Source organism: Gymnogyps californianus, chromosome 5, assembly GCF_018139145.2.
Source record: "Gymnogyps californianus isolate 813 chromosome 5, ASM1813914v2, whole genome shotgun sequence".
Taxonomy (NCBI): domain Eukaryota; kingdom Metazoa; phylum Chordata; class Aves; order Accipitriformes; family Cathartidae; genus Gymnogyps; species Gymnogyps californianus.
Window position 1 is genome coordinate 1424736 of NC_059475.1, and position 21096 is coordinate 1445831.

A 21096-nucleotide genomic window follows, 5' to 3' on the forward strand; every position below is an offset into this window, starting at 1 on the left:
CCACCTTCATCTCTCAGCATTAAATGATTTTTAAAAAAACTGTATAGAAATCACCACTCTCTCATAATTCTTTGCTTCCAGAGCCTGACATCGGCTTCACGACTCCCCTCTCAGCTCCAGCTTCAGCGAAACCTCCTCTCCTCCCATATGTATCGCTTCCCTGCGGGCACCTTGCGGAAAAACAAGCTGTTCCCTCGGCTCATGTTGCCCTGGAAGGGGAAGACGGCCACCAGCGGGTGAGTCAAGGCTGCCCGGAGCCCCACTGCGGCCCCCCCAAACCTCACAGGGCTCCCACCCGGCTCTTCTCCACAGCCCGGCAGCATTCCGGCGCTGCCGGGCTCCGGCCACTTACCTCCCTGTGCAGCTGGCTCCAGCAGTCCAGCCAGGAGGAGTAGGTGGGTGCGTAGGGAAGGAGGCCCCCGGCCAGCCTGGGGAAGGGAGAGGAGACCCACGGGGAATTATTTCCACCCAGGGCCGAGCCAGTGGGGTAGGACCCGTCCCCCCTCTGCAGCTCCGCGCTGGGCTGAACCCCAAAATGGTCCTTTCAAGGCTGGGCTCCTGCCCCACACGTCCCCCCTCCACCGCAGCACGACCACTGAGGGATCAACCCCCACAGCAAGTTTGAAAGATCTTTGCCAACCGGGAGCTTCGGAAAAGCGGTTTCGGGAGCTGATCCGGCACGGAGGGACGTGGCCGTCACCCACGCCGGGGGGTAGGAGGCGGTGGCAGACTCACCCGCAGTTATTAACGGCCATCAGGTTGGAGACCAGCACGAAGGGGTAGGTCAGCATGCTGGCAAAGAACTGCAAGGGAGAGCAGGGCTGGTCGGCAGCGGCTCCCACAGGGATCTCCCCGACTTCCCTCCACGTAGGAAGAACAAGCCCCAAAAGATCCCCAGGGACCCCCCAGGAGGGAGCTCTCTCCCGCAACCTCCATGTGGGGCCAGGCTATGTGGAGGCAAGGCCAAGGCCGTGAGCCCACGGGCACGTAGGGTCGTGCAACTCCTCCACAGAGCATTCCTTTCCCTGTGGGCTGATCCCTCCGGAGCCCGGGGCAGCGCCAGGCTCTGCTCCCCAGCCCAGAAGCCGCAGGACAGGCGGGATTACAGGAACACACCATTTCCCCGGGGAAAGAGGATTCAATTCTCTTCACCCTCCCCACAGGGAGACAGCATCACACACACGCGCAGGCTGTACTCACTCCAGTGACTGCCTGTGAGTAGCTCTTCATCTCAGCCATAGTTGAGACCTGCGGGAGGAAAAAAGGCACCTTCAACCCCCACGGAGCCATGCTGCCACCCCAAAGTGGGGCCCTGCCCCCCTAGACTGTCCCCTGTCCCTCACCGCTGTCAGCTCAGCGTCAGCGACGCTGCTGCGTCGCCCCCATCCCACCCCGGCCCCCCCCGAGCAGGGCACGGAGCCCGTACCCCGTTTTCCAGCGCGTACGTGTTGATGAGGTAGGCCAGCATGTTGCAGAGCCAGAGCGAAAGGATGTCCCCGAGGAGCCGGGGCAGGAGACCGCTGAAAGAGAAGAGGCAGCGGGAACGTGAGCCTAGGGCGAACCCGGATCCGGCCGCACGGAGAGCCGGGGAACAGCCGGTTGGGAACGGGAGGGAGCGGCCGCTCCCCCAACAGCCGGGTGAAGGGGGAACTCCCCACCCCGGGAGCGGGGATGCTTGGACCAACGGTTCAGAGAGGACACGGGTGCAGAGGGGAGCTGCCGGAGGGACCCAAAACACCTCCCAACTGGTGGTCCCGGGGAAGGCTTACTACACCTTTGCTTTGTTTTAATGTCCCCAGGCACTGGATGTCACCCACGCGACCCAGGGCCGGTGGTTACGAGGCGGAGGCTTGCCAGATCCGTGCCAGGAAGCCCCCCCGGGGAAGGCAGAACGGGAAACCGTGCGCCCCAGCAGCAGCTGAGGTCAGGGCAGAGCGCTTCTCGAGCCCGGCGAGACCGGAGGCCAGAGCAAGGAGCAATGCCCGAGCGAGACCCGCGGATTTTGGGGAGAGACGCCGGTTGTCAGCACTCACGCGAAGAAGCCCAGGATGCCCTCTTCTCGGTAAATCGTGGCGAAGGCGCTTAGTGTCCCGCTGGGCCGGGGAGGAAGAGGAGAGCGCCGCAGTCAGAGGGGGTCCGGCGGGCAGGCAGCCCCCCCTCCACGGCAGCCCCGGCTCCCCCTGCCCGTACCTGTACTTGGTCTCCCGGCCGATGAACTGCACCATGCAGCGCAGGGTGATCACTGCGGGCAGAGACAGGCAGCGCGGGGGTCCGGGGGGGCACAGGGACACTCCAGAGTGACACAGGAGCGACAGGCACGCGTCACCCTGCTCACCCAGCCCGCGCACTGGCTATGGGGGGGGGGGGGGGGGCACCTACCGTGAAAGGGGTGGGTGATGAGCGTGGCGGCAGAGCGAGCGACCATCTCTCGGGAGGTCTGGGGGAGAAACGGGCTGTCAGGGGGAGGGGACCGGGGCGGTAGGTGACGGGGACGCGGCAGGCAGAGAGCCCAGCGGCGCCGGTGTTGTACCAAGCCCTTCTCACACCCGAGCGGACCCCAGCACCCTCCTCCTCACCTCCTTGAGGACCTGCTCCAGCGAAGACACGGGCTCCTTCTTGCTGGCTCCAGGCTGGAGAAGGAAAGAGGCATCAGGTGGGGAACAGCCCCCCCGAAAGGCACCGCTCCCTCCCCACCACCCCTGAAAGGACCCGTCCCCCCGCAGCGTGGGCTCAGCAGCCCCCCCGGCCCTGCCAGAGCCCTCCGCGCCCCGCATTTCTCCCCGGGGGCAGCACCCGCTGCCGGGCTGCCTCTGCCCGCACCCACGGGAGCACAGGGGAGGGGAAGGAGGAGGGGATTCACCGGGGGAAGCGGCCTCACACCTACCTCAGCCTGCTCGGCCTCCTGGTACCGCTGGGGAGGAAAGAGCAGGGTTAGCGCAGCCGCGGGGGACGGCCCTGCCGGCGCCGCGGGGACGTGCCAACACCGAAGCGTTGAGACGCGGGGTCTCCGCGTCCCCAGCTCCCGGTGGCAGAGCCCACCCAGGGCCGGTGGTGACGTGTGTCGTCCCCCCTCCTCCCTCGCCCCGGTACCTGCAGCACTTTGCTGTGGACGACGGTGCCGATGGCGCTGGAGCAGAGGCGGGGGGTGAGGCCCTTGAAGAGTCCCGCTCTTCCGTCGACCTTCACGATGTGCTTGGCTGGGGATAGCGGGGACCCGTCACGCCACGCAGGACTCCCCCCCCACCACGCAACCACCGGTCCCGCGGGGCGTGGGACACGGAGGAGCCACACCACCGGGGCAGACTCACCGTAAGCGAAGAGGCCGGGCAGCTGGTAGACCTGGCGCCCGAAGACATTCCTCCCCAGGGTGGGCGGCAGCGGCTCGTACCCCACCTACGGCAGGGACAGCCAGCCTGCAGCTGCCACCGGTACCGGGCCCGGTACCCCCCCCCCCCCCGCCTCCAACTCCCCGTTACCGGCCCCCCCTTACCTGCACCAGCACCTTCACGTACATGAGGGGCTGCGAGAGCACGGTCAGCCCCGAGCCCAGCAGCACCTGCGAGGCCGCGTCCGCCATGGTGCCGCCCCGGCGTCACGGCCCAGAAGGACACCGCCGCCGCCGCTTCCGCTTCCGCCCCCCCTCCCCGGTATTTCCGGCGCGCCCGCCGACCGCTTCCGGCCATAGGGGTGGCCCCCCCCCGCCGGGTCGCCATGGCAACGAGGAGGATGTGTCACCGTGGCGACGGGGCCTGAGGAGTCACCGCGGCCTGCAGGCCTGAGGCGTCGCCATGGCAACGGGGCCTGCGGCCTCGCCGCTGCCTGCAGGCCTGAGGTGGCGTCATGGTGGCAAGGCCTGAGGTAACGCCATGGCGAGGAGGCCTGAGGTGACACCATGGCGACGGGGCCTGCAGCACCAACGGAGCCTGCATGGCCTGAGGCACCGTCATGGTGGCAGGGCCTGGGTGCCAGCAGCCTCCAGGCAGGCTGGAGGGCCAGGGGCCAAGGGGGAGCCCCGGGGGGACGGCGCGATGAAAACAGGCGTCACCACGCAGAGGCATGGCCGCGGCACCGCCTTTAATCCCCAGCACAGGCGCAGCAGCGCCGGGCGGCGGGTGGCGAGGCCCTGCCGGGGGCGGTGAGGCGAGGACGCGCCCTGCGCCTGCGGGCAGCAGCCGCCTGCCCGCCCCGCTGCCGGGACGGCCCTGTTTCAGCTCCCGGGGCTGTATCCCGGGAGGAATCACCGGTGAAACTGGGGTGGTGGGTGCTCAGCAGCGGCCGACGGCGCAACACCGCGCTTGTGCCACCGTGCAGCTGAGAACCCCCCGTGGCAGTGTGGCGGCCATCCCCCACTCCAGCTGTGCTGAGGAGGGTCACACCAGAGCCTGCTCCAGGCTCCTCTCCTGCTGCGCTGCCTCTCCTCAGGGTGCCGGGGAGAGCTGGCTGCCTGCGGGTCCTGGAGGGCGCTGGCCTGGCCTGGGGGACATCACAGAAGAGGGGTTAGACCCACTTGGAGCCCCAGGGGTGCTGGCACCAGGCTGAGACAGCACTGGGGACAAGTGTCCCTGTAGGACTGTCCCTTCTGGGACCGGGTGGACCATGCTCATGGGCCCAGGCTCACCGGGACACTGGCATGGCTCCGGTAGACAGCGTTTGTCCGATGCAGGGCATTCCTCGCTCTCCGGCTCCGCAGCCGCTTCCTCCTCTGTTGCTCCAGCTGCGCCGGATGGCAAAGCGGTGCCGGATGGCAAAGCGGTGCCGGGGTGTCTGCACCCCGCGACACCTTGCACCTCCCCAGCGCTTTGTCCCTCCCGCCCCAAAAGCAGCGGCACCCGGGGACTCACCGGCCATGCTGGGCCGCAGAGGTGAGCTGGGGGCCCATCGGACACGGAGCTGTCAGAGCCACTGGTGCTGTGCGGGGGAGACGACCGCCTGCAGCCCCCGCCGGCACCACGGGGCTCTGTGGGGCGGCACAGCTGGGACGTACCTGGACTCGAGCTCCGAGGGGGAGACGTCGCTCCAGCTGCTGCCAGAGCCCGGCTCCCGGCCCAGCCGCTGCCGCAGCAGTGCGTCCACCTCCGACAGGCACTGCTGGAACTGCGGGACAGAGCCAGCATCAGCGCGGCCCCCCTACGGCACTGGGACTGGCCTGGGTGCTGCGGTCTGAGCCGCGGCTGCTGGCCCACCTTGGCGGGATCGGGGTCACAGAAGTCGAGCAGGGTGTCGCAGAGGTGGTAGCCCAATGACTTGAGGTCCTCCACAGTGAAGTGTGAGCTCCTCCCGCCTGGAGGGGACAGGGGACAACGAAACAAGCAGCCGTTTCCCAACCTGGAGACCGCCCGCCCGCCCACCCGCCGGCACACACCTTGCCTCCCCGCTACGCCCTCCACGCCCAACACCGTCACCCGCAGCCCACGGCGGCCGCTCACCCAGCGTGGAGCCGCCAAAGGCCGCCTCCATGGTGTAGCTGTTGGAGACGCCCATGCGCCACATGACAACCCTGCCTGTCCCCGCTTTGCTCTTCTGCACCTTGAACTTGCAGCTGGGGAAGGAGAACTGGGGCCGGCCCCGGGGTCAGCATGGCGGGGGGATGTGTCCTCCTCCCCAGCCCCGCAGGGACACCGTGGCGGCGCCTTGGGAAGCGGCACGGTGCCCGCGTTCCCCACGTCACCATCCGGTGTCACCGCAAAGCTCGGCGAGGACACCGTTCCCCGGCTCCGAGGACGACTTCAGAGCGTCCCACCTTGTCGGGGGCATTTTTGCTCAGCATCAGGGGGAAGACGCGCTGGCGCAGCCGCAGCCTGGCGCCGGCCCCGCCGCCGTCGCAGCCGTACATGAAGACGTTGTTCTTCCGGCTGTGCCCGTGGAAGTCGCAGTACAGCACCACCTCCCGCTCCACCAGCACCCTGCGTGCATCAGGATACGGCCACCGACACCGCCACGGGAGCGGCACCGTCCCGCCGGCTCCCCGCACCCCTACCTCACCTCTCGACCATGGCCCGCAGGTGCCACACGCCGGGGAAGGAGCCACGGAGCGCCGTCCCGTAAGCCCTGTTGGGGTCCCGGCCCGCCAGGGAGCAGCGGGAGTTGCCCACCACCACCCCATCGGGGTTGAGCATGGGCACCACCTTGAAGATGAAGAGCCGGCGCAGGAGCCGGGCATCGGCGTGGGCGCTGAGGAGGAAGTCGAGGAAGCCCTGCATGGCCCAGGAGCCACCGCTCTCCCCAGGGTGCGCGCGGGCGCTCACCACCACCGCCCGCTTGGCCGCCGCGCCGGCGGGGCTGGTGATGGTCAGCAGGTAGATGGTGTTGCCGGCCAGGCTGCGGCACAGCGCCCGCACCGCGCAGTACCGCGAGCGCACCGGGTCGCCTGCCAGCGCCCGCAGGTAGCGCTGCAGGTCGGAGTAGGTGTAGGGGTAGGAGTGGGCGAAGAAGCAGGTGTCACCGTCGTGGGGGAAGCGTGCCGTCCAGGAGAGGCAGAAGGCACCTGGCTCCTCCCCGCCGCCACCACTGCCCCGGTAATAGCGGATGTTGGCCCCGACCCGGCGCCAGCCGATGCCGCGGCTCCGGCCATCCTGCTGGGAGTAGAGCAGCGGGCGCATGCCCTCACCGTAGAGGCTCTTGGGCTTTGCCAGGTTGGCGATGGTGAAGCGGTAGAGAGGGTCTCGCCTGGTGTTTTGGACGCGGAAGTAGAACCACTGGGCGTGCTTGGCGGTGTACAGGTCCGGCCGCAGCGTCAGCACGTACTCGTAGGGACCCCTGCACGGCGGGACAGGCCACGCTCCGGCTCACAGCCCCGCCGCCCCCCGCCTTGCCCCCCCCGCCCCCTCTCTTACACCTTGACGGCTTTCTGCAGGTTACCGCTCTCGAAGCGGGATTCGAAGAGCAGCGTGGTGTCCTCGGGGCCTGCCAGGGCAGCTGCCGGCGAGGAGGGTGGGCCTGGGGCCCCCCCAACCCGAGCACGGGTGAAGCAGGAGCCTTGGGGTGCTGCGGGGGGGAAGCCCGGATGATGGGGGCCTGGGGAGACTGAAGGGGTGCCCCCGGGTGCTGCCCGCTCCCCACTACCTGGGCTGAGGTGGTAGACGACGGTGCCCTGCTCCTCGCCGAGGGCGGCCGGGGCCTGCTCAGGGCCCGTGGGCCGGCAGAAGGGCTCCGGTTCAGGGGGGACCCACTCTGGGCAGGGGGGACAGACGGGCGCTATGGGCATGGTGTGGGTCCGGCACAGGGGTGAGAGGGGGACGGCCAGAGCGCTCCCTCACCGATGTGCTCGATCGTCTCCTCGATGACTTCGCACTCGACGGGCCAGCGGGGAGCGGGCAGGGGGCCCCGCGCCGAGGGAAGGGCGAAGAGAGCCCGCGGCTTCCCCGGGAATGCACGGCACCGCGCCGAGGGGACCGGCGTGCCCTGGCGGGGGGACGGCTCTGGCACCCCAGGGGCTGCAAGAGGACCGGGAAGGGCTGGGGAGCTCCAGTGCGCTGCCAGCTCAATGGCACGGCTCCAGGCTGGGAGAGCTGGGGTGGGGACACCCCCAAAACCACCCGCCACCCCAAAGCAGGGAGAGGGAGAGCCGCCCCCCACTGCACTCTCCGTGCAGGGAGGATGCAGCTCCAGGCCCCGGGGAGCAATGGGGTCTCACTCACGGCTCGGCTCCTGCCCAGGACCCGCCAGGCAGCCGGGGTCGGTGCTGCCCGTGCCGGGCGCCTCGGTGGGGTGCTGCTTGGAAGGGCTCCCCGGGGACATGGGGCTCTTCTGTCTGCCCGTCTTTTGGCCTTGGGGAGAGCACCGCTGCAGCCCAAACGGCCGGGGGGCACGAGGGGACGCATCCCTGCGGCCAGGGTCCCGCCACAGCCAGGGCTCACCTCGGAAGTAGCCGTAGTAGCGCAGGTGGCTGCGCATGAAGCTGTCGTAGGGCTCGGGGACCAGCCCTCCACCAAACCCCCCCAGTCCCCCCTCCTGGACCCGGGCAGCGGGGTGCCCCGAAGGCCGCATGGCTGCAAGAAGCCCGGCAAAACCCTTCTCTGGTCCCCGGCAGCGCCAGGGACCTGGGACGCGGTCGCTGAGCAACCGGCCAGTGGCGGGGAGGGATGGGGCGGTCCCGGAGCAGAGCTGGGAAAGGAGCCAGAGATTTCGTTATCCTGGCGGAAACCCAGGGGAGCAGAGCCACAAAGGGCCCCCCACGGCGTCAGCCCGAGCCAGGGCCACTGCGCACCCCGGCCTCAAACTGCCCCCGGCCTCCTGCCACCGCGGCAGGGGCAGGGACAGCCCCCGCTCAACCAGACGGCATGTCCCAAACTGCTACAATTTATTGGACAACGGTCAAGTGGTGAAGGGCTCTGAACTGTACATCTGTAAAAAAAAAAAAAAAAAAAAAAAAAAGTGCGCGGCGCGCCTCATGTACTCGACGCGGTTTTCCTCCGCTTCAGCCGCGCTCGCCAGTCCTCCGGCAGCGCCTCGAAGTTGGCGTTCCTCTCCGCCATGCCACTGCGGGGACAAAGCGAGGCGTCAGCACCCAGTGACAGTCCCCACCACCCTTGTGTGCCCCCCCCCCCACCCCCAGAGATGCAGATCCCCACCCTCTGCCATGACAGGGGACAAGGAATTGTCCCCCCTCTCCAGGAGGAGCCGAGCCGGGCAGCGTGCCACGGGGAAGGCCTGCCGGTGCGGGGGCAGCCTCCCAGGGCCCGTACCTCATCAGCTGCTGCTGCTTCCACTCCTCGATGCGCCGCTGGGCAGTGGTCTCCCGGTCCTCCTCGCTGGAGCTGGAATTCTCCTCCTCATCCAGCTCCCGCTGGATGCTCTGCCACTTCTTCACCAGTGACGGCATCTTCGTCTTGCCCTTCTTGCCCTGCGCCAGAAACGCAAAAGGCCGCGGTAAGGGCGGCTGGAAAGGGAAGAGAAGCCGCCCGGCACGCCGGCAAGTGACCGGCACAAGAGCACCCGCCTACCTTGTCCTTCCGCCCCTTCCTCGGCTTCTCCTTCTCCGGTGGTGGCGGCGGCGCCTTGGGGGCGGGAGGCGGGGGTGTCTGGGGGGGCGGCGGGGGAGGCGGCTGGTCGGTGGTGCCGGCAGCGGGCAGGGCTCCTCGCACCGGGGCCGGCTGCACGGCGGCAGCGGCCAGGCTGACGGGCGCAGCGCACTCCGAGTAGCTCATGACGGAAGGCGCGGCGGGCGCCGTCACGCCCAGGTAGCCGGACTGCAGGCCCAGTGCGGCGGGTTGAGGGCCGGCGTGGCCCGGCGCGATGCGGAGGTTGGGGCGGCCCTGGATCTCGCCCTGCAGCCGCTGGCGCGGCCTCAGAGAGGCGAGGGGCACGGCAGAAGGCTGGTACTTGCCGGCGGCCATCAGGGGCTGGCTGTAGATGACGGGGCAGCTGCCGATGGTGGCCGTTCGCTGCATCAGCCCCGGGCTCATCTCCACGGCTTTCCTCTTCTGAGGCTTGGCGGAGAGCAGCGGGGCCGGGCCGGGTTCAACGGCGCCCTGGAAGAGAGTGCCGACGTGAGCGCCGAGCCGGGAGAGACGCGGCCCCGAGGTCTGGGCCGAATGAGCGCCCTTCCACACCCGCGCCCCGGGTTAACACGCGCCGGCCACGGAGCGGTGGGACTGGCCGAGCCCCGGCTTCGCCTGGCTGCCGGCACCGCCGCTCACCTGGCTGCTGCTGGCAGCTGGGCGCAGGAGAGGCTTCAAGGGAGCGTCTTCCTCCGTTCCCGGGGCGGGTGGCTCCTCGCCCCCCTCATCTTCCATCTCCACTTCCTGGATCTCGCCGTCTTCTCCGGGAGGCGGGGGCGGCGGGGGCGGCGGCGGGGGCGAGTCCGGTGGAGGCGGAGGCGGCGGAGGCATTTCCAAAGGCAAGGGAGGTTGGAGGACCGGGACAGAGGACTGAAGCAGAGTCCAAAATGGAGTGAGCGGCATGAGAGACGTAGCAGGAACTTGGCCTGAGAAGGATTCTTTACAAAGGGAGCCTGAAGAATACATATTGACACAGGCTTGAAAACCCACGCTACGGACCGCGCTGCCTGCTCCTGCCCGCTGCCTCCCTGCCAGGGCCCTGCCTGGGAGCGGGCAGGCAGAGCTCAGGCCACGGGCTCGACGGACGAGCTGCACGCCGCCTTCCCCTGCACCGCTGCGATGCCTAAAATCGACGGGGACAGCTCGGATGCGGGAGCGGGGCTCGTCCCGCCTTCGCTAAAGCCCGGGGAGGGAGGCCAGCACCACCGCGTACTGCTCTAGCGCTTGGTGGGGGCCCCACAACACCCCGCTTCGGGGCCAGGACCCCCCAACCGCAGCGACCCCCCCCCCCGCTTCCCGCTCCCGGCTGTACCTGCAGAGCGCTCGGCGGGGTCCTCGGCGCGCTCTCCTTTGTCTTTTGGAGGTGGTTTAGGAGGACCGTCGGCTTTTCTGTCGGTGGTCCGCTGTCCCTCCTCTTCGTCCTCCCCGTCGGGGAACTCCCATTGCGACTCTCCTGAGCGCTCGTTAACATAGAAATAGCGTCTATGCTCCCTAAATCACAAGAAAGAGAAGGAGGCTTTAGATTCCCTCCCCCGCCACCGACACTCCGAGGCGGGCCTGCCCACGACAGCGGTGCGCTCTCGCAGGGAAGACCCTCTGCAGCAGGGCTGCCGCTCTCCCAAACGCAACAAACAACTTTGAGGACAGAGGCAGGAGAGACCCGAGCCGGCTCGCTCAAAGCTATTTGCATGGCTGGCTGCGTGAACGTCGCCCTGAGCCCCCCGCTCCGAGGGAGGGGAGGGCTGAGAAAGCAGGCCAGCGTGCAGCAGAGCGACGTCTCGCTAGCATCGGGACTTTCAGCCGCCGCCTTGGCTGAAAGTCGCCCTCCAAGAAGAGGCACCGGGGAACAGCCCAATGGAGAGAAGCGGCTGCCCCCCTACCCCGTGGTGCGCGGAGGTCGCTTTTATGATACTCTTGGTGTCAAACACACAGTGAATGCTAGAGAGAGGGAGCGGATCTGGGAGCTGAAAAACAAAAGAGCAAAGATTTCAAACAAAGGAAAATTAATCAAGAAAGCCAAATAGACAAAGAAATGTTTGGGTCTGACCTGCTGGCAGGAGACAGAAATCTTGTTCTTCGTTCCGTCGATGTGTTGAAGTTTGTCCTTTGTCAGAGCTGTTGGTCAGAAGAGGTGATCCAGAGATCCTGCAAAGTTCACAGAGCTCTCGCATGCGCGACCCCCCAGGCCCGCCCTCCACAGCGCTTTACACTCGCGAGAGTGAAAACCAGCTCTGTCCGATCAGGGAATCAGCTCCGTCTCAAAGCACTGAGCAACTCCGTTTGGATCCTCCAGTTTGGTGGCTGGCCCAAACTCTGCGAGTGCCGGATGTTTCTCTGCCTGCCCAGCACTGCTAACAGAAGCTGCTCTCAGTCTCCGAGAGGGACGGCGCCACGTCGTCGGGTGGTGATGGTCACAAATCATGTCTGAGATGTCAGAGATGAAAGGTGAGAAAGGTAGGAGAGCGCGTACCTGTCCCAGTGGCAGGACCAGCCTTTAGGGGTGGCGTTTATTTCGTATTGTTTTAGCTGTTCGGCTGCGTCTTGGAGTTTGCGTTTGAGGTAGTTTCCATTGAGAGCACCTTCTCGCCAGTCTGCAATGCGGGTCTAGAGGGCAAGAACCGGGGGAAGCCGTTGAGGGAGGCCGCAAGCGGTCCTCGGGACAGGACTCGAGGTCCGGGAAGCTCCCTTACGGCACGGGACTCGGGAGGGGGCCAGGAGGAAGACACCGCCTCCGCGCAAAGCCATGCTCTCCCCCCGCCGAGGAAGGGCCCTGCAGGAGGCGGGCGCGCCGTGCAGCGCGGCACCGCCGCGGCCACGAGGTTCACGCAGCACCGGCCCTCGGCGCTCGAACGGCGGACAGTATTTGATCCGCTTCGGAACAGAAGGCCGGAGCGAGGGGCGAAGGCTCGGTTACCTCTGTCTGCAACAGCAACATGTGGAAGTTGGAGATAGATTGTCTGTTGATGCCCAGGAACTCCAATTTACTAGTCAGAGTATTTGCCAGCTCTCCGATCTGAAACTGCCAGGGAGAAAGGGGAGAGTAAAGAGCCGCCCTCGGGTAGCGTCACCGGGCGGCTGCGGCCCCGCGGCTCGAGGCCTTCCCCGGCAAACAAGACTCGGGATCGCCCGCGGCCCCTCAGCCTGGCGGGACTGGGACGTGCCACCCTGAACGTGTGCGCCTGTCACCCCCTCCTTTAAGCCCCGCTACCTCCTGCGCCCCAGGGACGGGGTCGGTGTGGGGCGGCAGGATGAGACCTCCTCTGTAGCCGCGGGAGGTGCCAGCGAACCCCAACTCCTTCGTGCGGACCTCGCCCTACTCCCAGCCACGGCTCCCAGCGCTTCCCAGCGCGGTCACCGCTCCGCACCAGCCGAAGGAGGGTGCGGGCTCGCTCTGCTTTGGCGCTCCGGCTCTGGAGTTACAGCAGAGCAATCGCCAGGGCAGAAAGCGTGAAATCTAATACTTCAACCATTTCCCAAAGGAAACGGGCCGGGATATAATTTCAGGCTTCATAAATTGCCGCTTTCCAGAGGAACTAGCTGGAAAGCGCAGGGAAGGGCTAACAGCTCCGGATTTACTCCCGAGCAGAGACAATATCTACGTTAAGATTCAGGCCAGCCCAGAGCGACCGCCGTTACTCAACCCCAGCGTCCGGCAGGAGCGAAACCTCCAACTGGGGCACTGCAGGGGGACACGGGGCTCCCCCCTGCCAATCGCCCTGACTGAGGGGACTGAGTGAAAGCAGCTACAAGCCAGAAAACAATCAAGAGCAGATACGGGGCGGACGCCTGCAAGCGGCATCACGATTGCTTTAAGGAGGGCTCTAAAATTTTCTTTTTTTCCTTCACTCTTCAGAAGAGGCTTTGGAAAGTCCCCAAAGCCGACAACGCAGCGTCGGTCTCCAGAGAGGGGGACGGGCCAGACAGACAAGCAGGGCTAAGGAAGCCCGAGGCAGGGAAATGGAATTCCCGCGTTAACGTGGCTACGGAGAAGCCAGGGAAGATCCCAGGGCAGAGGGTGACTTCGCAGCGGAGGACTCGGCGGATCTCCTGCAAACCAGAGAGCCGGCAGAAGAGAGATTACCCCGAACCGACGAAGCAAACGGTACCAATTACTCGAGGAGACGGCATTCCTCCAACAGCTCTAAAGGGATCCTGCATGGGAAAGCACCACGCTACAGCACACAGTCCGTCACAGAGCACCGCCAGTACCAGGAGAAAAGGGGACAGCAAACGTGACAGCTTAAAAGGCTTTTGGCAGCCGTCTGGGGCGCAGCAGCCAACGAGCGTGGTCCTGCTGCAGGCTTTTTTTTCTTTTTAAATAAATTAAAAAAAAAAAAAATCAGACAAGCGTCATGTAGATGCTATACTGAGGGGGGCTCAGTGGTTTTGGGCAGGGGACATCACATCTCAAAACTCTGCTAGAGTTCTTTTATGGGAGAGATGCTAAATCTCTGTCAGGAGGACAGTAATGAAGCCCTTCCCTTTCACACGGGAAAAATGATTAAGTGGTGGGAAATGAGGGCATGGCCGGAGGTCAGCTTGCGCTGCAGGTTTCCACCGGGGTTCTACCACGGGCCGGTGATTCCCCATCCGTAAACCATCTGGCGCAGGGAGGTGACAACATTTGCCAATGAAACGAAATTACTCAGGAGCCAAATGTAACGCTGCAGGAGATCTCAGGGTAACGAGCGACCGGGGAATCAAAAGGACAAATAGAAAAGATCTCCCCTGCCACTCTGCGTAACTATCACCCAGAGCCCGTAGCTCTGCGTGTCACTACTACTGCTCAGGAAGGGGCTCTGGGAATCGTTCAGCCGCAGCCAAAGAGAGCAAAGCAAGGCTCGGAAGAGAAAATATCAGCACGATGCTGCAGAAATCCCCAGGGCTTCCCCAATTTGCATCTAACAACTTCAGAAAGTAACGCCGGGCGAAGGGCAGAGCGACGGGTACCGGCAGCCTCCGGACACAGAGAGATTACGGACGAGGAGTCTTCAGCCTGGAAACGGGACGACTGAACGGGCAGGTGCCAGAGGACTGTAATATTGTTATCGGTGAAAAGAAAGTCAAGACAAAAGCGTTTGCGCTCTCTCACGACAAGATCCAGGGCTCAGTCTTTATGCCCCCCACCCCTCCCCCTTTTCTTTTTTTTTTTTTTTAAAAACACTTTCAAGCCTTTGCTGCCGGCTCCTGCTGGAGACAGGATACCGGGCTGCAGAGATGCCGGCCCAATCCTGCACGGCCATTCTTTCACAAGGCCAGGGCAAGCTGTTCTTGCAGCCACACCGGGATCTGAGGTTTAGAGCTTCAGGAGGGGTATGGTGCCGTCCCGCTGGCAGCGCGGGAGGCGGACAAGGTCGCTCCAGCTGGGCCAAACCCACAGCCCAAAGCTCAGGTGTCCCCGCCGGCAGAGGTGGCCGAGGGAGCCGGCACGTCCCTCCGGCGGCACGGCGAGCCCCTGGGAGAGCAGCGAACTGGCCGGGGCCTGGGGGAGCGGCCGAGCGCCCAGCCACGTCCCTTACGCGAGCTGGGACGGATCTCACGGACACGCACCTCTGCATCTCCGTACCTTTAGGTCCTGCTCCTCCTCTTCTATTTTTGGTGCCCCTTGGGCTTTTGCTTTCTCCTGGGGCTCCTCAGACTCTGCCTCTTTGTCTGAATTTGCATCAGCTGCTTCTGCGCTCGCCGCTGCAGGAGAAGAAACGACAGGTCAGCCCTTCTCCCACCACTGCCGCGGCGCTGCCAACAGCCGGCTGGAGACACCGTGCCGGGGAGCCAAAGCCGCTGCAGGAGAGGGCAGGGAAAGAGCCGGGGCCTCTTTCCTACAGGAGCCGGCGACAAGAGCCTGAAATGAAAAAGGAGAGAGGGTCACTGCCTCCGTGTTTTGATGGCGGGGGTCCTTCCAGAAGGACAGCAGGGGAAGCCGAGAATTACAGCTGCTACAGCGCAAGGGCAGCAAGGAGGAACAGCCTGCAGCACAGGGGTTCAAGGAAGCCAGGCAGGCAATCGTTTAATAATTTGTCAAGAAAAAGTACCAGGTATTAAATAAGTTGAGACAATCGTCAAAGACTGAAGACCTCCCAAAAAGTTGTCATGACCGTAAGGTTTTGCCTCCACCGCATGACAGGACAGCGGCGATTAATTCGCTGTCCAAGCAACAAATTCCAGGGAGGGAAGTTTTGCGAGGGACTCCTAACCAAAAACCCATCGGGGGAAAAAAACCAAAACCGCATTCCTGGTGTGCCCTGGCGCTCCAGGGCGGGACAGTCCCCTCAATCACCCTCCAGCAGCAGGGTGCTCAACTTTAAACATGTTATTTGAGAGTAACAGCTTCCTGTTCCCCAGGCAAGCGGGGAAACCAGCACTGCTGGGAAGAGCCGGCTCCAGGGACGTTCTGCCCGCGAGCCTGCGAGGCACAAGGGAAAGCCCTCCAGCAAAACCATCCCGCGAAGAGCCACCCTAGACAAACAACGTCGCCGAATTAATGCCAGGCCTGCCATCCAGATCGTGCCTCTGCCTGAAGCAGACACGCGTTAGGGCCACATCAAGCCCATTTTGGGGCAGGCACGGTCTCCCGCTTCAGCAGGACGCAGCCTGCTTGGGGCTCAGGGCACTTTTGTATTGGTTTTTCCTGGGAAAAGCAGTTGTCTCTCATTCAGCCAGCTTTCTGCGCCAGAGGGGCTGCCTCCCTCTTTGCTACGAGGCAGGCAGCTGGCCTGAAGCCTCGTGCCGGGGAGGGACCGGCACATCTGGGAGTCAGGGCTGCCAGGCAGGCTGCTCTCTCAAACGCTGCGGCCAAGGCGTTTCGGAGAGCGCAGCTCTGGAGGGGCTGGGGAGGGCAGGAGGGTCGGGACAGGCAGCAAAGAACGGGCTAACAGCCGCAATCGCGTGATTTCCCCATGGCAATAAATTTATACGATGCTCTGCACCATCCACTTAACGTATATTTGAAAACGGTCTCTGAAAAACCACGGCCATACCACGGGAAAGCAGAGCACTAACAGGAACACAAGCTCTACCCGAGGGGTTGTTGTCGCTCAAGCGATATATCCAACAGTTGGTATCAAACAAGCCTTAAGTGAGCCAGCTCTTCCTCGCAGCGAGGTCCTGCCTTGTGTTTCCTACGCACTAACAAGTGCGGAGCCATAGCGGCTCTCGGGGAACACCTCGCCTGCCAGAAATTTGGCGACTGTTACCGGGCAGCTTAGAAACAGAACTTGAAAAGAGGAAGGTAACAGTTCCCCATGTACCACGGTTAGGATTTATAATGTCGGGAGGAAAGCGGAAGGCGGTGGGACGTGAAACAGCCGTTATCAGGCTTCTGCGTTCCTTCTCCTGATAAAGCATCGAGTACGGGCACCCTCCTATGTTTTCCTGACAAAAGCGTTGAATACAGGCACTCTCCTATTTATGCTCTTTAATTAGGATAAAGGAGAGTCTGGCAGAGCATCAGCTCATCCCCACGCTGCCCTGAACCCACGAGACTCACGCTGCCGGCCTGCGAGCTCGGCTGCGTGCGACACTGGTGACAGCCACCCCTCTGGGCCTGTCCCCTGCCCGGCACACGTACCTCACCGCCCATCCCGGCTTCTCTAGGCGCCACGTGGGGCTCCACAGGCTCCAGGCACCCCGCGTATCTTCGGGGAAAGGAGACCCCGGCAGGAGAGGACCGCAGCCTTTCCAAATACCTGCTCCTCCCTCCGAAGGGAGCCTTTCCAATTACCTGCTTCTCCCGCTTCCGGGCTCTCCCGACCCGTTTTGCTGGAGCCTCGACTCGCAGATTCAGGGCTGGCAGCTCCGACAAACAGTTTCCATTTCCCTCGCTTGGAGGCCAGCCTGCGGGTTGCATCCTGCGAGGCCGACTGGCTGCCATCGGAGAGCGGGCTGGAGCCCGAAACGCTGCCATCGCCTTCCTCCAAGGCGCGCAGCTCCGCCTGCCAAGAGACACGACAGGGAGCGGCACTTCAGGGACCTGAGCCTCCCCTGGCGAGCAGCCGCGGTTACGAGTCACCCGTGAAAGAAGAGCAAACGGCTGCCCTAATCAGGGCACCGCATTAACGGCAGCGGAAGACGGAGCAAGAGTTTGCCAACGGTCGCTGACTCAGCAGCAGAGCGTCCACGTGAAGCTGTGGCTGATCAGCGCCCGGATCTATATGGAGCCCAAGCCCGTATAGGAGCAGCACGGGAAACGCAAGGTCGCTCTCCCAAAGGAGGCAGGACACAGATGAAAATGTCTGCTGCTCCCAGTTTATTGCCCACCATTCCTTAGCTGCACCCGCGGCCTCATTTCGGTGACAAAAATTCCCCCCTTACCTTCTTTCTCTCCAGCACCATCTCCAGCTCAAGGGTGTCTTGCTCCTCCTCTTCCTCAGCGCTCTCCCCCGACTGCACCACGCTGCACAGATCCTCCTGCAGCGTGTCTTCCAAGGGATCCCTGCCGGGCTCCGGCTCTTCGGGGGCAGCCGCCACCTCTTCCGCTTTCGTCTCCTCTTCCGGGGGCGGCTCAACCTCCTCTTTGCAGATCACCTTTCTCCTCCAGCGCTCCTCTTCCTCCTTCACCACGTCGGGCAGGAGCGGTGCCAGGAGGGCCGCAGCCACCCCCTTCTTCTCCTCCTCACTGTTGGAGAGGGCCTGCACGCCTTCGTTCACTTCCTGCAGGTCGAGCCCCACGTGAGCTTTCCGTCAGCGGTGGCAGCTGCTCCCTGCCCCCTCACCCCAGCCCTACGCCTTCCCCAAGCAGCGAAGCAGATCGCAGCCTGCAGAGGAAGGAGCTCGGGCCGTTCCGTGCTGACGGGGCCCCCTCTTCGAGCTGTGAACGGAGCGGAGTGACCCACCCGCAGCCGAGGAAGCCCAAAGGGGTGCCTACAAGCCCCGCGGCAACCAGAACTCGCTGTTCAGCCCGTCTGACTGACCTTCTTCACCTCCCGCTTGGTGAGGCTGGCTTCACGGCCGACGCTGCCCGGGGCGGCCCCCTTCTCCTGGGGGTACAGCTCGGCAGCCGCTACGAAGCTGCCGTTGGCGCCTGCCACGGTGCTGCTGAGGAAGAGGGGAAGGAGTGAAGGGCGGGCTCGGGGACAAAACCCCGGCGCCTCCCCTGGCAGGGCCGGGGGGGTCTCACCCACCTGTGCTGGTAGTGCTGCAGGCCCTGGACCTGCGTCGCCAGGTACTGCGGCAGCTCCCAAGTCACCTCGTTGCTCTGGGTGTTCCAGTAATAGTAGCAGCCGGTGTTCTCGTCCCACACCTCCTGCCAGTCGCCCATCTCCAGCTCCCCCACTACCGGGGGGACAAAGACAGGCCGTCACCAACGGGACGCGCAGAGCCTGCGTCCCACCGCCAACCGGATCGGTTCCCCAAGCCGTCGTCACCCCCCTTTCCCCGGCATCAACCACTTGTCACCGCCCTCAGCTCCCTTCGGTGAGAAAAGTGGGGGGACAGCAGACCCCCGAAAGGGTCACAGCCCCCCGGCCCAGGACGGGCGAGGCGCTCACCTCCCGCCAGCGAGCACTGGGTGTCGTACTGCCACTCCGGGGCCGGCGCAGAGCCCGCGCCGTTGGCGGTGCCCGAGGACTGGCCCGAGCCCGATTCCTTCGGCTCCGGGCGGGGAGGGGTGGGGGGCGGCGCGGAGGAGGCGGCGGCGGGCTCGGCGGGTTGCGGAGGAGCCGTGATAGCATCGATCTCCTGTGAAAACAACATCCCAACGTGAACTTCAAATCCCCGGGGAGGCAAAAGCGGAGTCAAAGCGCTTATCGGCAGAGGACGACGTCTCGGATCGCGAAAGTACCCTCCGCCCTCTCTCCCCTCACGCTCCCCGGAGCCGCACTAACCGCCAGGAAGTTTGCCAGCGTGCTGTCGATGTCTGCCGAATTATTGCCATTTGCGTCCGCAGAACGGGCCGACTTCTCCGGGGTTTCGCCCTCCTCGTCATCGCTGTCTGCGTAGGCACCGAGCAGACACAAGCCTCCTGGCCGGGGAGGGGAGCAGAGGATTCTCAGCGAGGGGAGGGGGCACAGCGCAGCACCTCCCGTCTCGGAGCCGCCAGCGCGGGCAGCGGGGCTCCTCCTGCCGCCGCAGGGAAGCGGCTCCGACCCTCCCCATCACCCCGCTAATCCTGCGAGAGGGGGGAGCAGCCCCGCGGGGAGCGGCAGGGCCGGCTTGGGGGGACGGGCACCCCCCTCCCGTGAGCGTGCAGGGGATAAAGGCCACCCCGTCCTCTTCAAAACAGCCATGAGGACATCTCCTGAGCCCAAAAATCGGGGGGGCGGGGGAGGGGACACCAGCCCCCCAACCACACTGGGAGTGGGAAATACGCTCCCCAGGGAAAAAAAAAAATACAACGGAACAACACTAGGAGGAAAAACCAATTCCCCACCCCTGAAAAAAAAAAAACTGGGGGGGAACATCACATCCTGCCTGCAAACCACAGAGCGGGGAGTCACCGCTCCCCAAAACACCAATATTTTAATTATTAAATCAATATTAAATTTTTTAAAGAGATAATAACAGGTAATAATAGTAATAGATGGAAAAAAGTCACCTCTTCCTCCCCCCAGAAAAAAATACGCTGGGCAGAAAAATATCTCCTAACCCAAATTTTTAAGGCAAGAAATCATTTCCCCTTCGCAAATCACTTAAGGGGGGGGGGACGGGACGACGGACACTTTCACATCATACCACCACCTCAAAAACAGTGAAGTGGGAGCAATAACCCTGCTCCCCCCCCCCAAAAAATTGGGGGGGCATCACCCCACTCCCCCGGATAAAAAGCAGTTAAATGGGGTAATCATCCTACCCCAACAATAAATAAAAAAATGCACTTAAGGAGGAGCAATCACTCATCCCCCCTCCTGAAAAAAAACCCGAAACAATTAAAAAGGAGACAATCACACCCTAAAAAGAAATTATTTAGGAAGGGATTAATTATCTCCCCTTAAAAAAAAAAAAAAGTACTTAGAGAAGGACAAACAGCCCCCCCTTAAAAAAAAAAAAAAAAAGAGGAGAGGGGAACAACCATAGTCCCCTCCAAAAAAATACATTTAGAAGGAAAAAAACCCAAACATTTAGAAGAAAAAAAAAAGACATTTAGAAGAAAAAAAAAAGACATCTAGAAGAAAAAAAAAAGACATCTAGAAGAAAAAAAAAAGACATCTAGAAGAAAAAAAAAAGACATCTAGAAGAAAAAAAAAAGACATCTAGAAGAAAATAAAAACATTTAGAAGAAAAAAAACCCCTTTTTTAGGAATATTAGGTGGTGGGGGATGCTCGTCCCCTAAAAAAACCCAGGGGGGCACACCCCTTCATTTTTATATTTTTTTTTAAAGGGGGGGGGGTTTCATATCTCGTCTCTCCCCGAAGGGCCTCGTACCTGTGGGTTTGACGGCGGCGGGCGCGGGGGCGGCGGGTTGGGCGCGCTGCGGGGAGGTTCCGCCACCGCTTCGGGCTCGTCTGTGAGGGAAGAGCCGTTAGACACGGCGCGGGGGGGGGGGGGGGGGGGGGGGGGGGGGGCTGAGGCCGGGGGGGGGGGCTGAGGCCGGGGGAGGCGGGGGGGGGAGCCCGCGGGGCGGAGCCCTGCGGGCTCCCCCCCCCCCCGCCTCCCCCGGCCCCGGTACATTCACTAGGCCGCAGCGCTACGAGGAGGCCGCGCCGAAGCCTCCACAAGGCCGCGCCCCGCCAACAAAGCGCCCACCCCCCCCCCACTTCCTTCCACCATCCCCTTTTCCGCCTTTACCCGGCTCGGAACCCGAGTCGACCCCTTCAACCGGCGGTACCGCCGCCTCGTCGCGGCGGGGTCCGGGAGGGGAAAGCTGAAGGATGGGCCGGCGGCCCGGTGCGGCGCGGGATTTCTTTCCCATGGCGGCGGCGGCCGGAGGCGGCGGGAGCGGCGCCTCAGGGCTGCGGCCGCGCCTGCGCGGTAAGTGGAAAGGGGCGGAGTCGGTGCGTGCTGCGTCACGGCGCGGTGGGGGAGGCGGGGCGTGAAGGGAACTCCACCTCCGGCTAGGAGCATCGCCCCGCCCCTCGGGCTTAGAGCTCCCGCCTGCCCCTTGAACCTATAGCTCCGTCCTGCCCTATAGCACGGTGCTGCCCTTCAGGGCTGTAGCTCCAT

At 63.9% G+C, this 21096-nt stretch overlaps 3 protein-coding genes across 6 annotated transcripts; all 3 read right to left on the reverse strand.

Moving 5' to 3' along the window:
- Positions 1 to 5: 5 nt before the first annotated feature.
- On the reverse strand, positions 6 to 3577 carry MTCH2 (mitochondrial carrier 2). 4 transcript variants are annotated; one of them, XM_050898419.1, is made up of 13 exons: positions 3491 to 3577; positions 3309 to 3393; positions 3091 to 3197; positions 2885 to 2911; positions 2577 to 2630; positions 2380 to 2437; positions 2191 to 2242; positions 2034 to 2093; positions 1427 to 1520; positions 1201 to 1248; positions 736 to 803; positions 353 to 428; positions 6 to 209 (listed from the first exon to the last, which is right to left on the reverse strand). In XM_050898419.1, the coding sequence occupies exons 1-13, from the start codon at positions 3575 to 3577 to the stop codon at positions 123 to 125; spliced, it is 903 nt and encodes a 300-aa protein (XP_050754376.1). In that variant the 3' UTR covers positions 6 to 122. The 4 variants fall into 4 exon arrangements, with proteins under 4 accessions (XP_050754376.1, XP_050754378.1, XP_050754377.1 ...); XM_050898421.1 differs by having other exon boundaries at positions 2577 to 2623; positions 2881 to 2911; XM_050898420.1 differs by having other exon boundaries at positions 2879 to 2911.
- A 1023-nt stretch (positions 3578 to 4600) lies between these two features.
- On the reverse strand, positions 4601 to 7986 carry AGBL2 (AGBL carboxypeptidase 2). The gene is made up of 12 exons (XM_050896966.1): positions 7857 to 7986; positions 7638 to 7766; positions 7257 to 7433; positions 7063 to 7170; positions 6834 to 6984; positions 5983 to 6756; positions 5741 to 5903; positions 5427 to 5553; positions 5184 to 5281; positions 4985 to 5094; positions 4842 to 4908; positions 4601 to 4714 (listed from the first exon to the last, which is right to left on the reverse strand). Exons 1-12 carry the CDS (start codon positions 7984 to 7986, stop codon positions 4601 to 4603), a joined length of 2148 nt encoding a protein of 715 aa, XP_050752923.1.
- A 393-nt stretch (positions 7987 to 8379) lies between these two features.
- FNBP4 (formin binding protein 4) lies at positions 8380 to 20861 on the reverse strand. The gene is made up of 17 exons (XM_050896967.1): positions 20691 to 20861; positions 20359 to 20438; positions 18821 to 18957; positions 18485 to 18674; positions 18119 to 18269; positions 17909 to 18029; positions 17310 to 17648; positions 16720 to 16930; positions 14566 to 14684; positions 11914 to 12018; positions 11470 to 11603; positions 10312 to 10490; positions 9639 to 9952; positions 9306 to 9470; positions 8943 to 9254; positions 8685 to 8842; positions 8380 to 8478 (listed from the first exon to the last, which is right to left on the reverse strand). Exons 1-17 carry the CDS (start codon positions 20843 to 20845, stop codon positions 8388 to 8390), a joined length of 2961 nt encoding a protein of 986 aa, XP_050752924.1. The 5' UTR covers positions 20846 to 20861; the 3' UTR covers positions 8380 to 8387.
- Between the last annotated feature and the right edge of the window lie 235 nt (positions 20862 to 21096).

Coding starts and splice junctions, on each gene's coding strand:
- MTCH2 (XM_050898420.1), bottom strand. CDS start 3,577: ATGGCGGACGCGGCCTCGCAGGTGCTGCTGGGCTCGGGGCTGACCGTG. Junction 3,394..3,490: donor ACGTGAAGGTGCTGGTGCAG/GTAAGGGGGGGC, acceptor TCCCTGCCGTAG/GTGGGGTACGAGCCGCTGCC. Junction 3,198..3,308: donor GCCCGGCCTCTTCGCTTACG/GTGAGTCTGCCC, acceptor CGCTATCCCCAG/CCAAGCACATCGTGAAGGTC.
- AGBL2 (XM_050896966.1), bottom strand. CDS start 7,986: ATGCGGCCTTCGGGGCACCCCGCTGCCCGGGTCCAGGAGGGGGGACTG. Junction 6,985..7,062: donor CGTCTACCACCTCAGCCCAG/GTAGTGGGGAGC, acceptor TCCCCCCCGCAG/CACCCCAAGGCTCCTGCTTC. Junction 6,757..6,833: donor CTGCAGAAAGCCGTCAAGGT/GTAAGAGAGGGG, acceptor CCCGCCGTGCAG/GGGTCCCTACGAGTACGTGC.
- FNBP4 (XM_050896967.1), bottom strand. CDS start 20,845: ATGGGAAAGAAATCCCGCGCCGCACCGGGCCGCCGGCCCATCCTTCAG. Junction 12,019..14,565: donor AGGAGGAGCAGGACCTAAAG/GTACGGAGATGC, acceptor TCTCCCTGGCAG/TTTCAGATCGGAGAGCTGGC. Junction 8,479..8,684: donor AAGCAGCAGCAGCTGATGAG/GTACGGGCCCTG, acceptor TTGTCCCCGCAG/TGGCATGGCGGAGAGGAACG.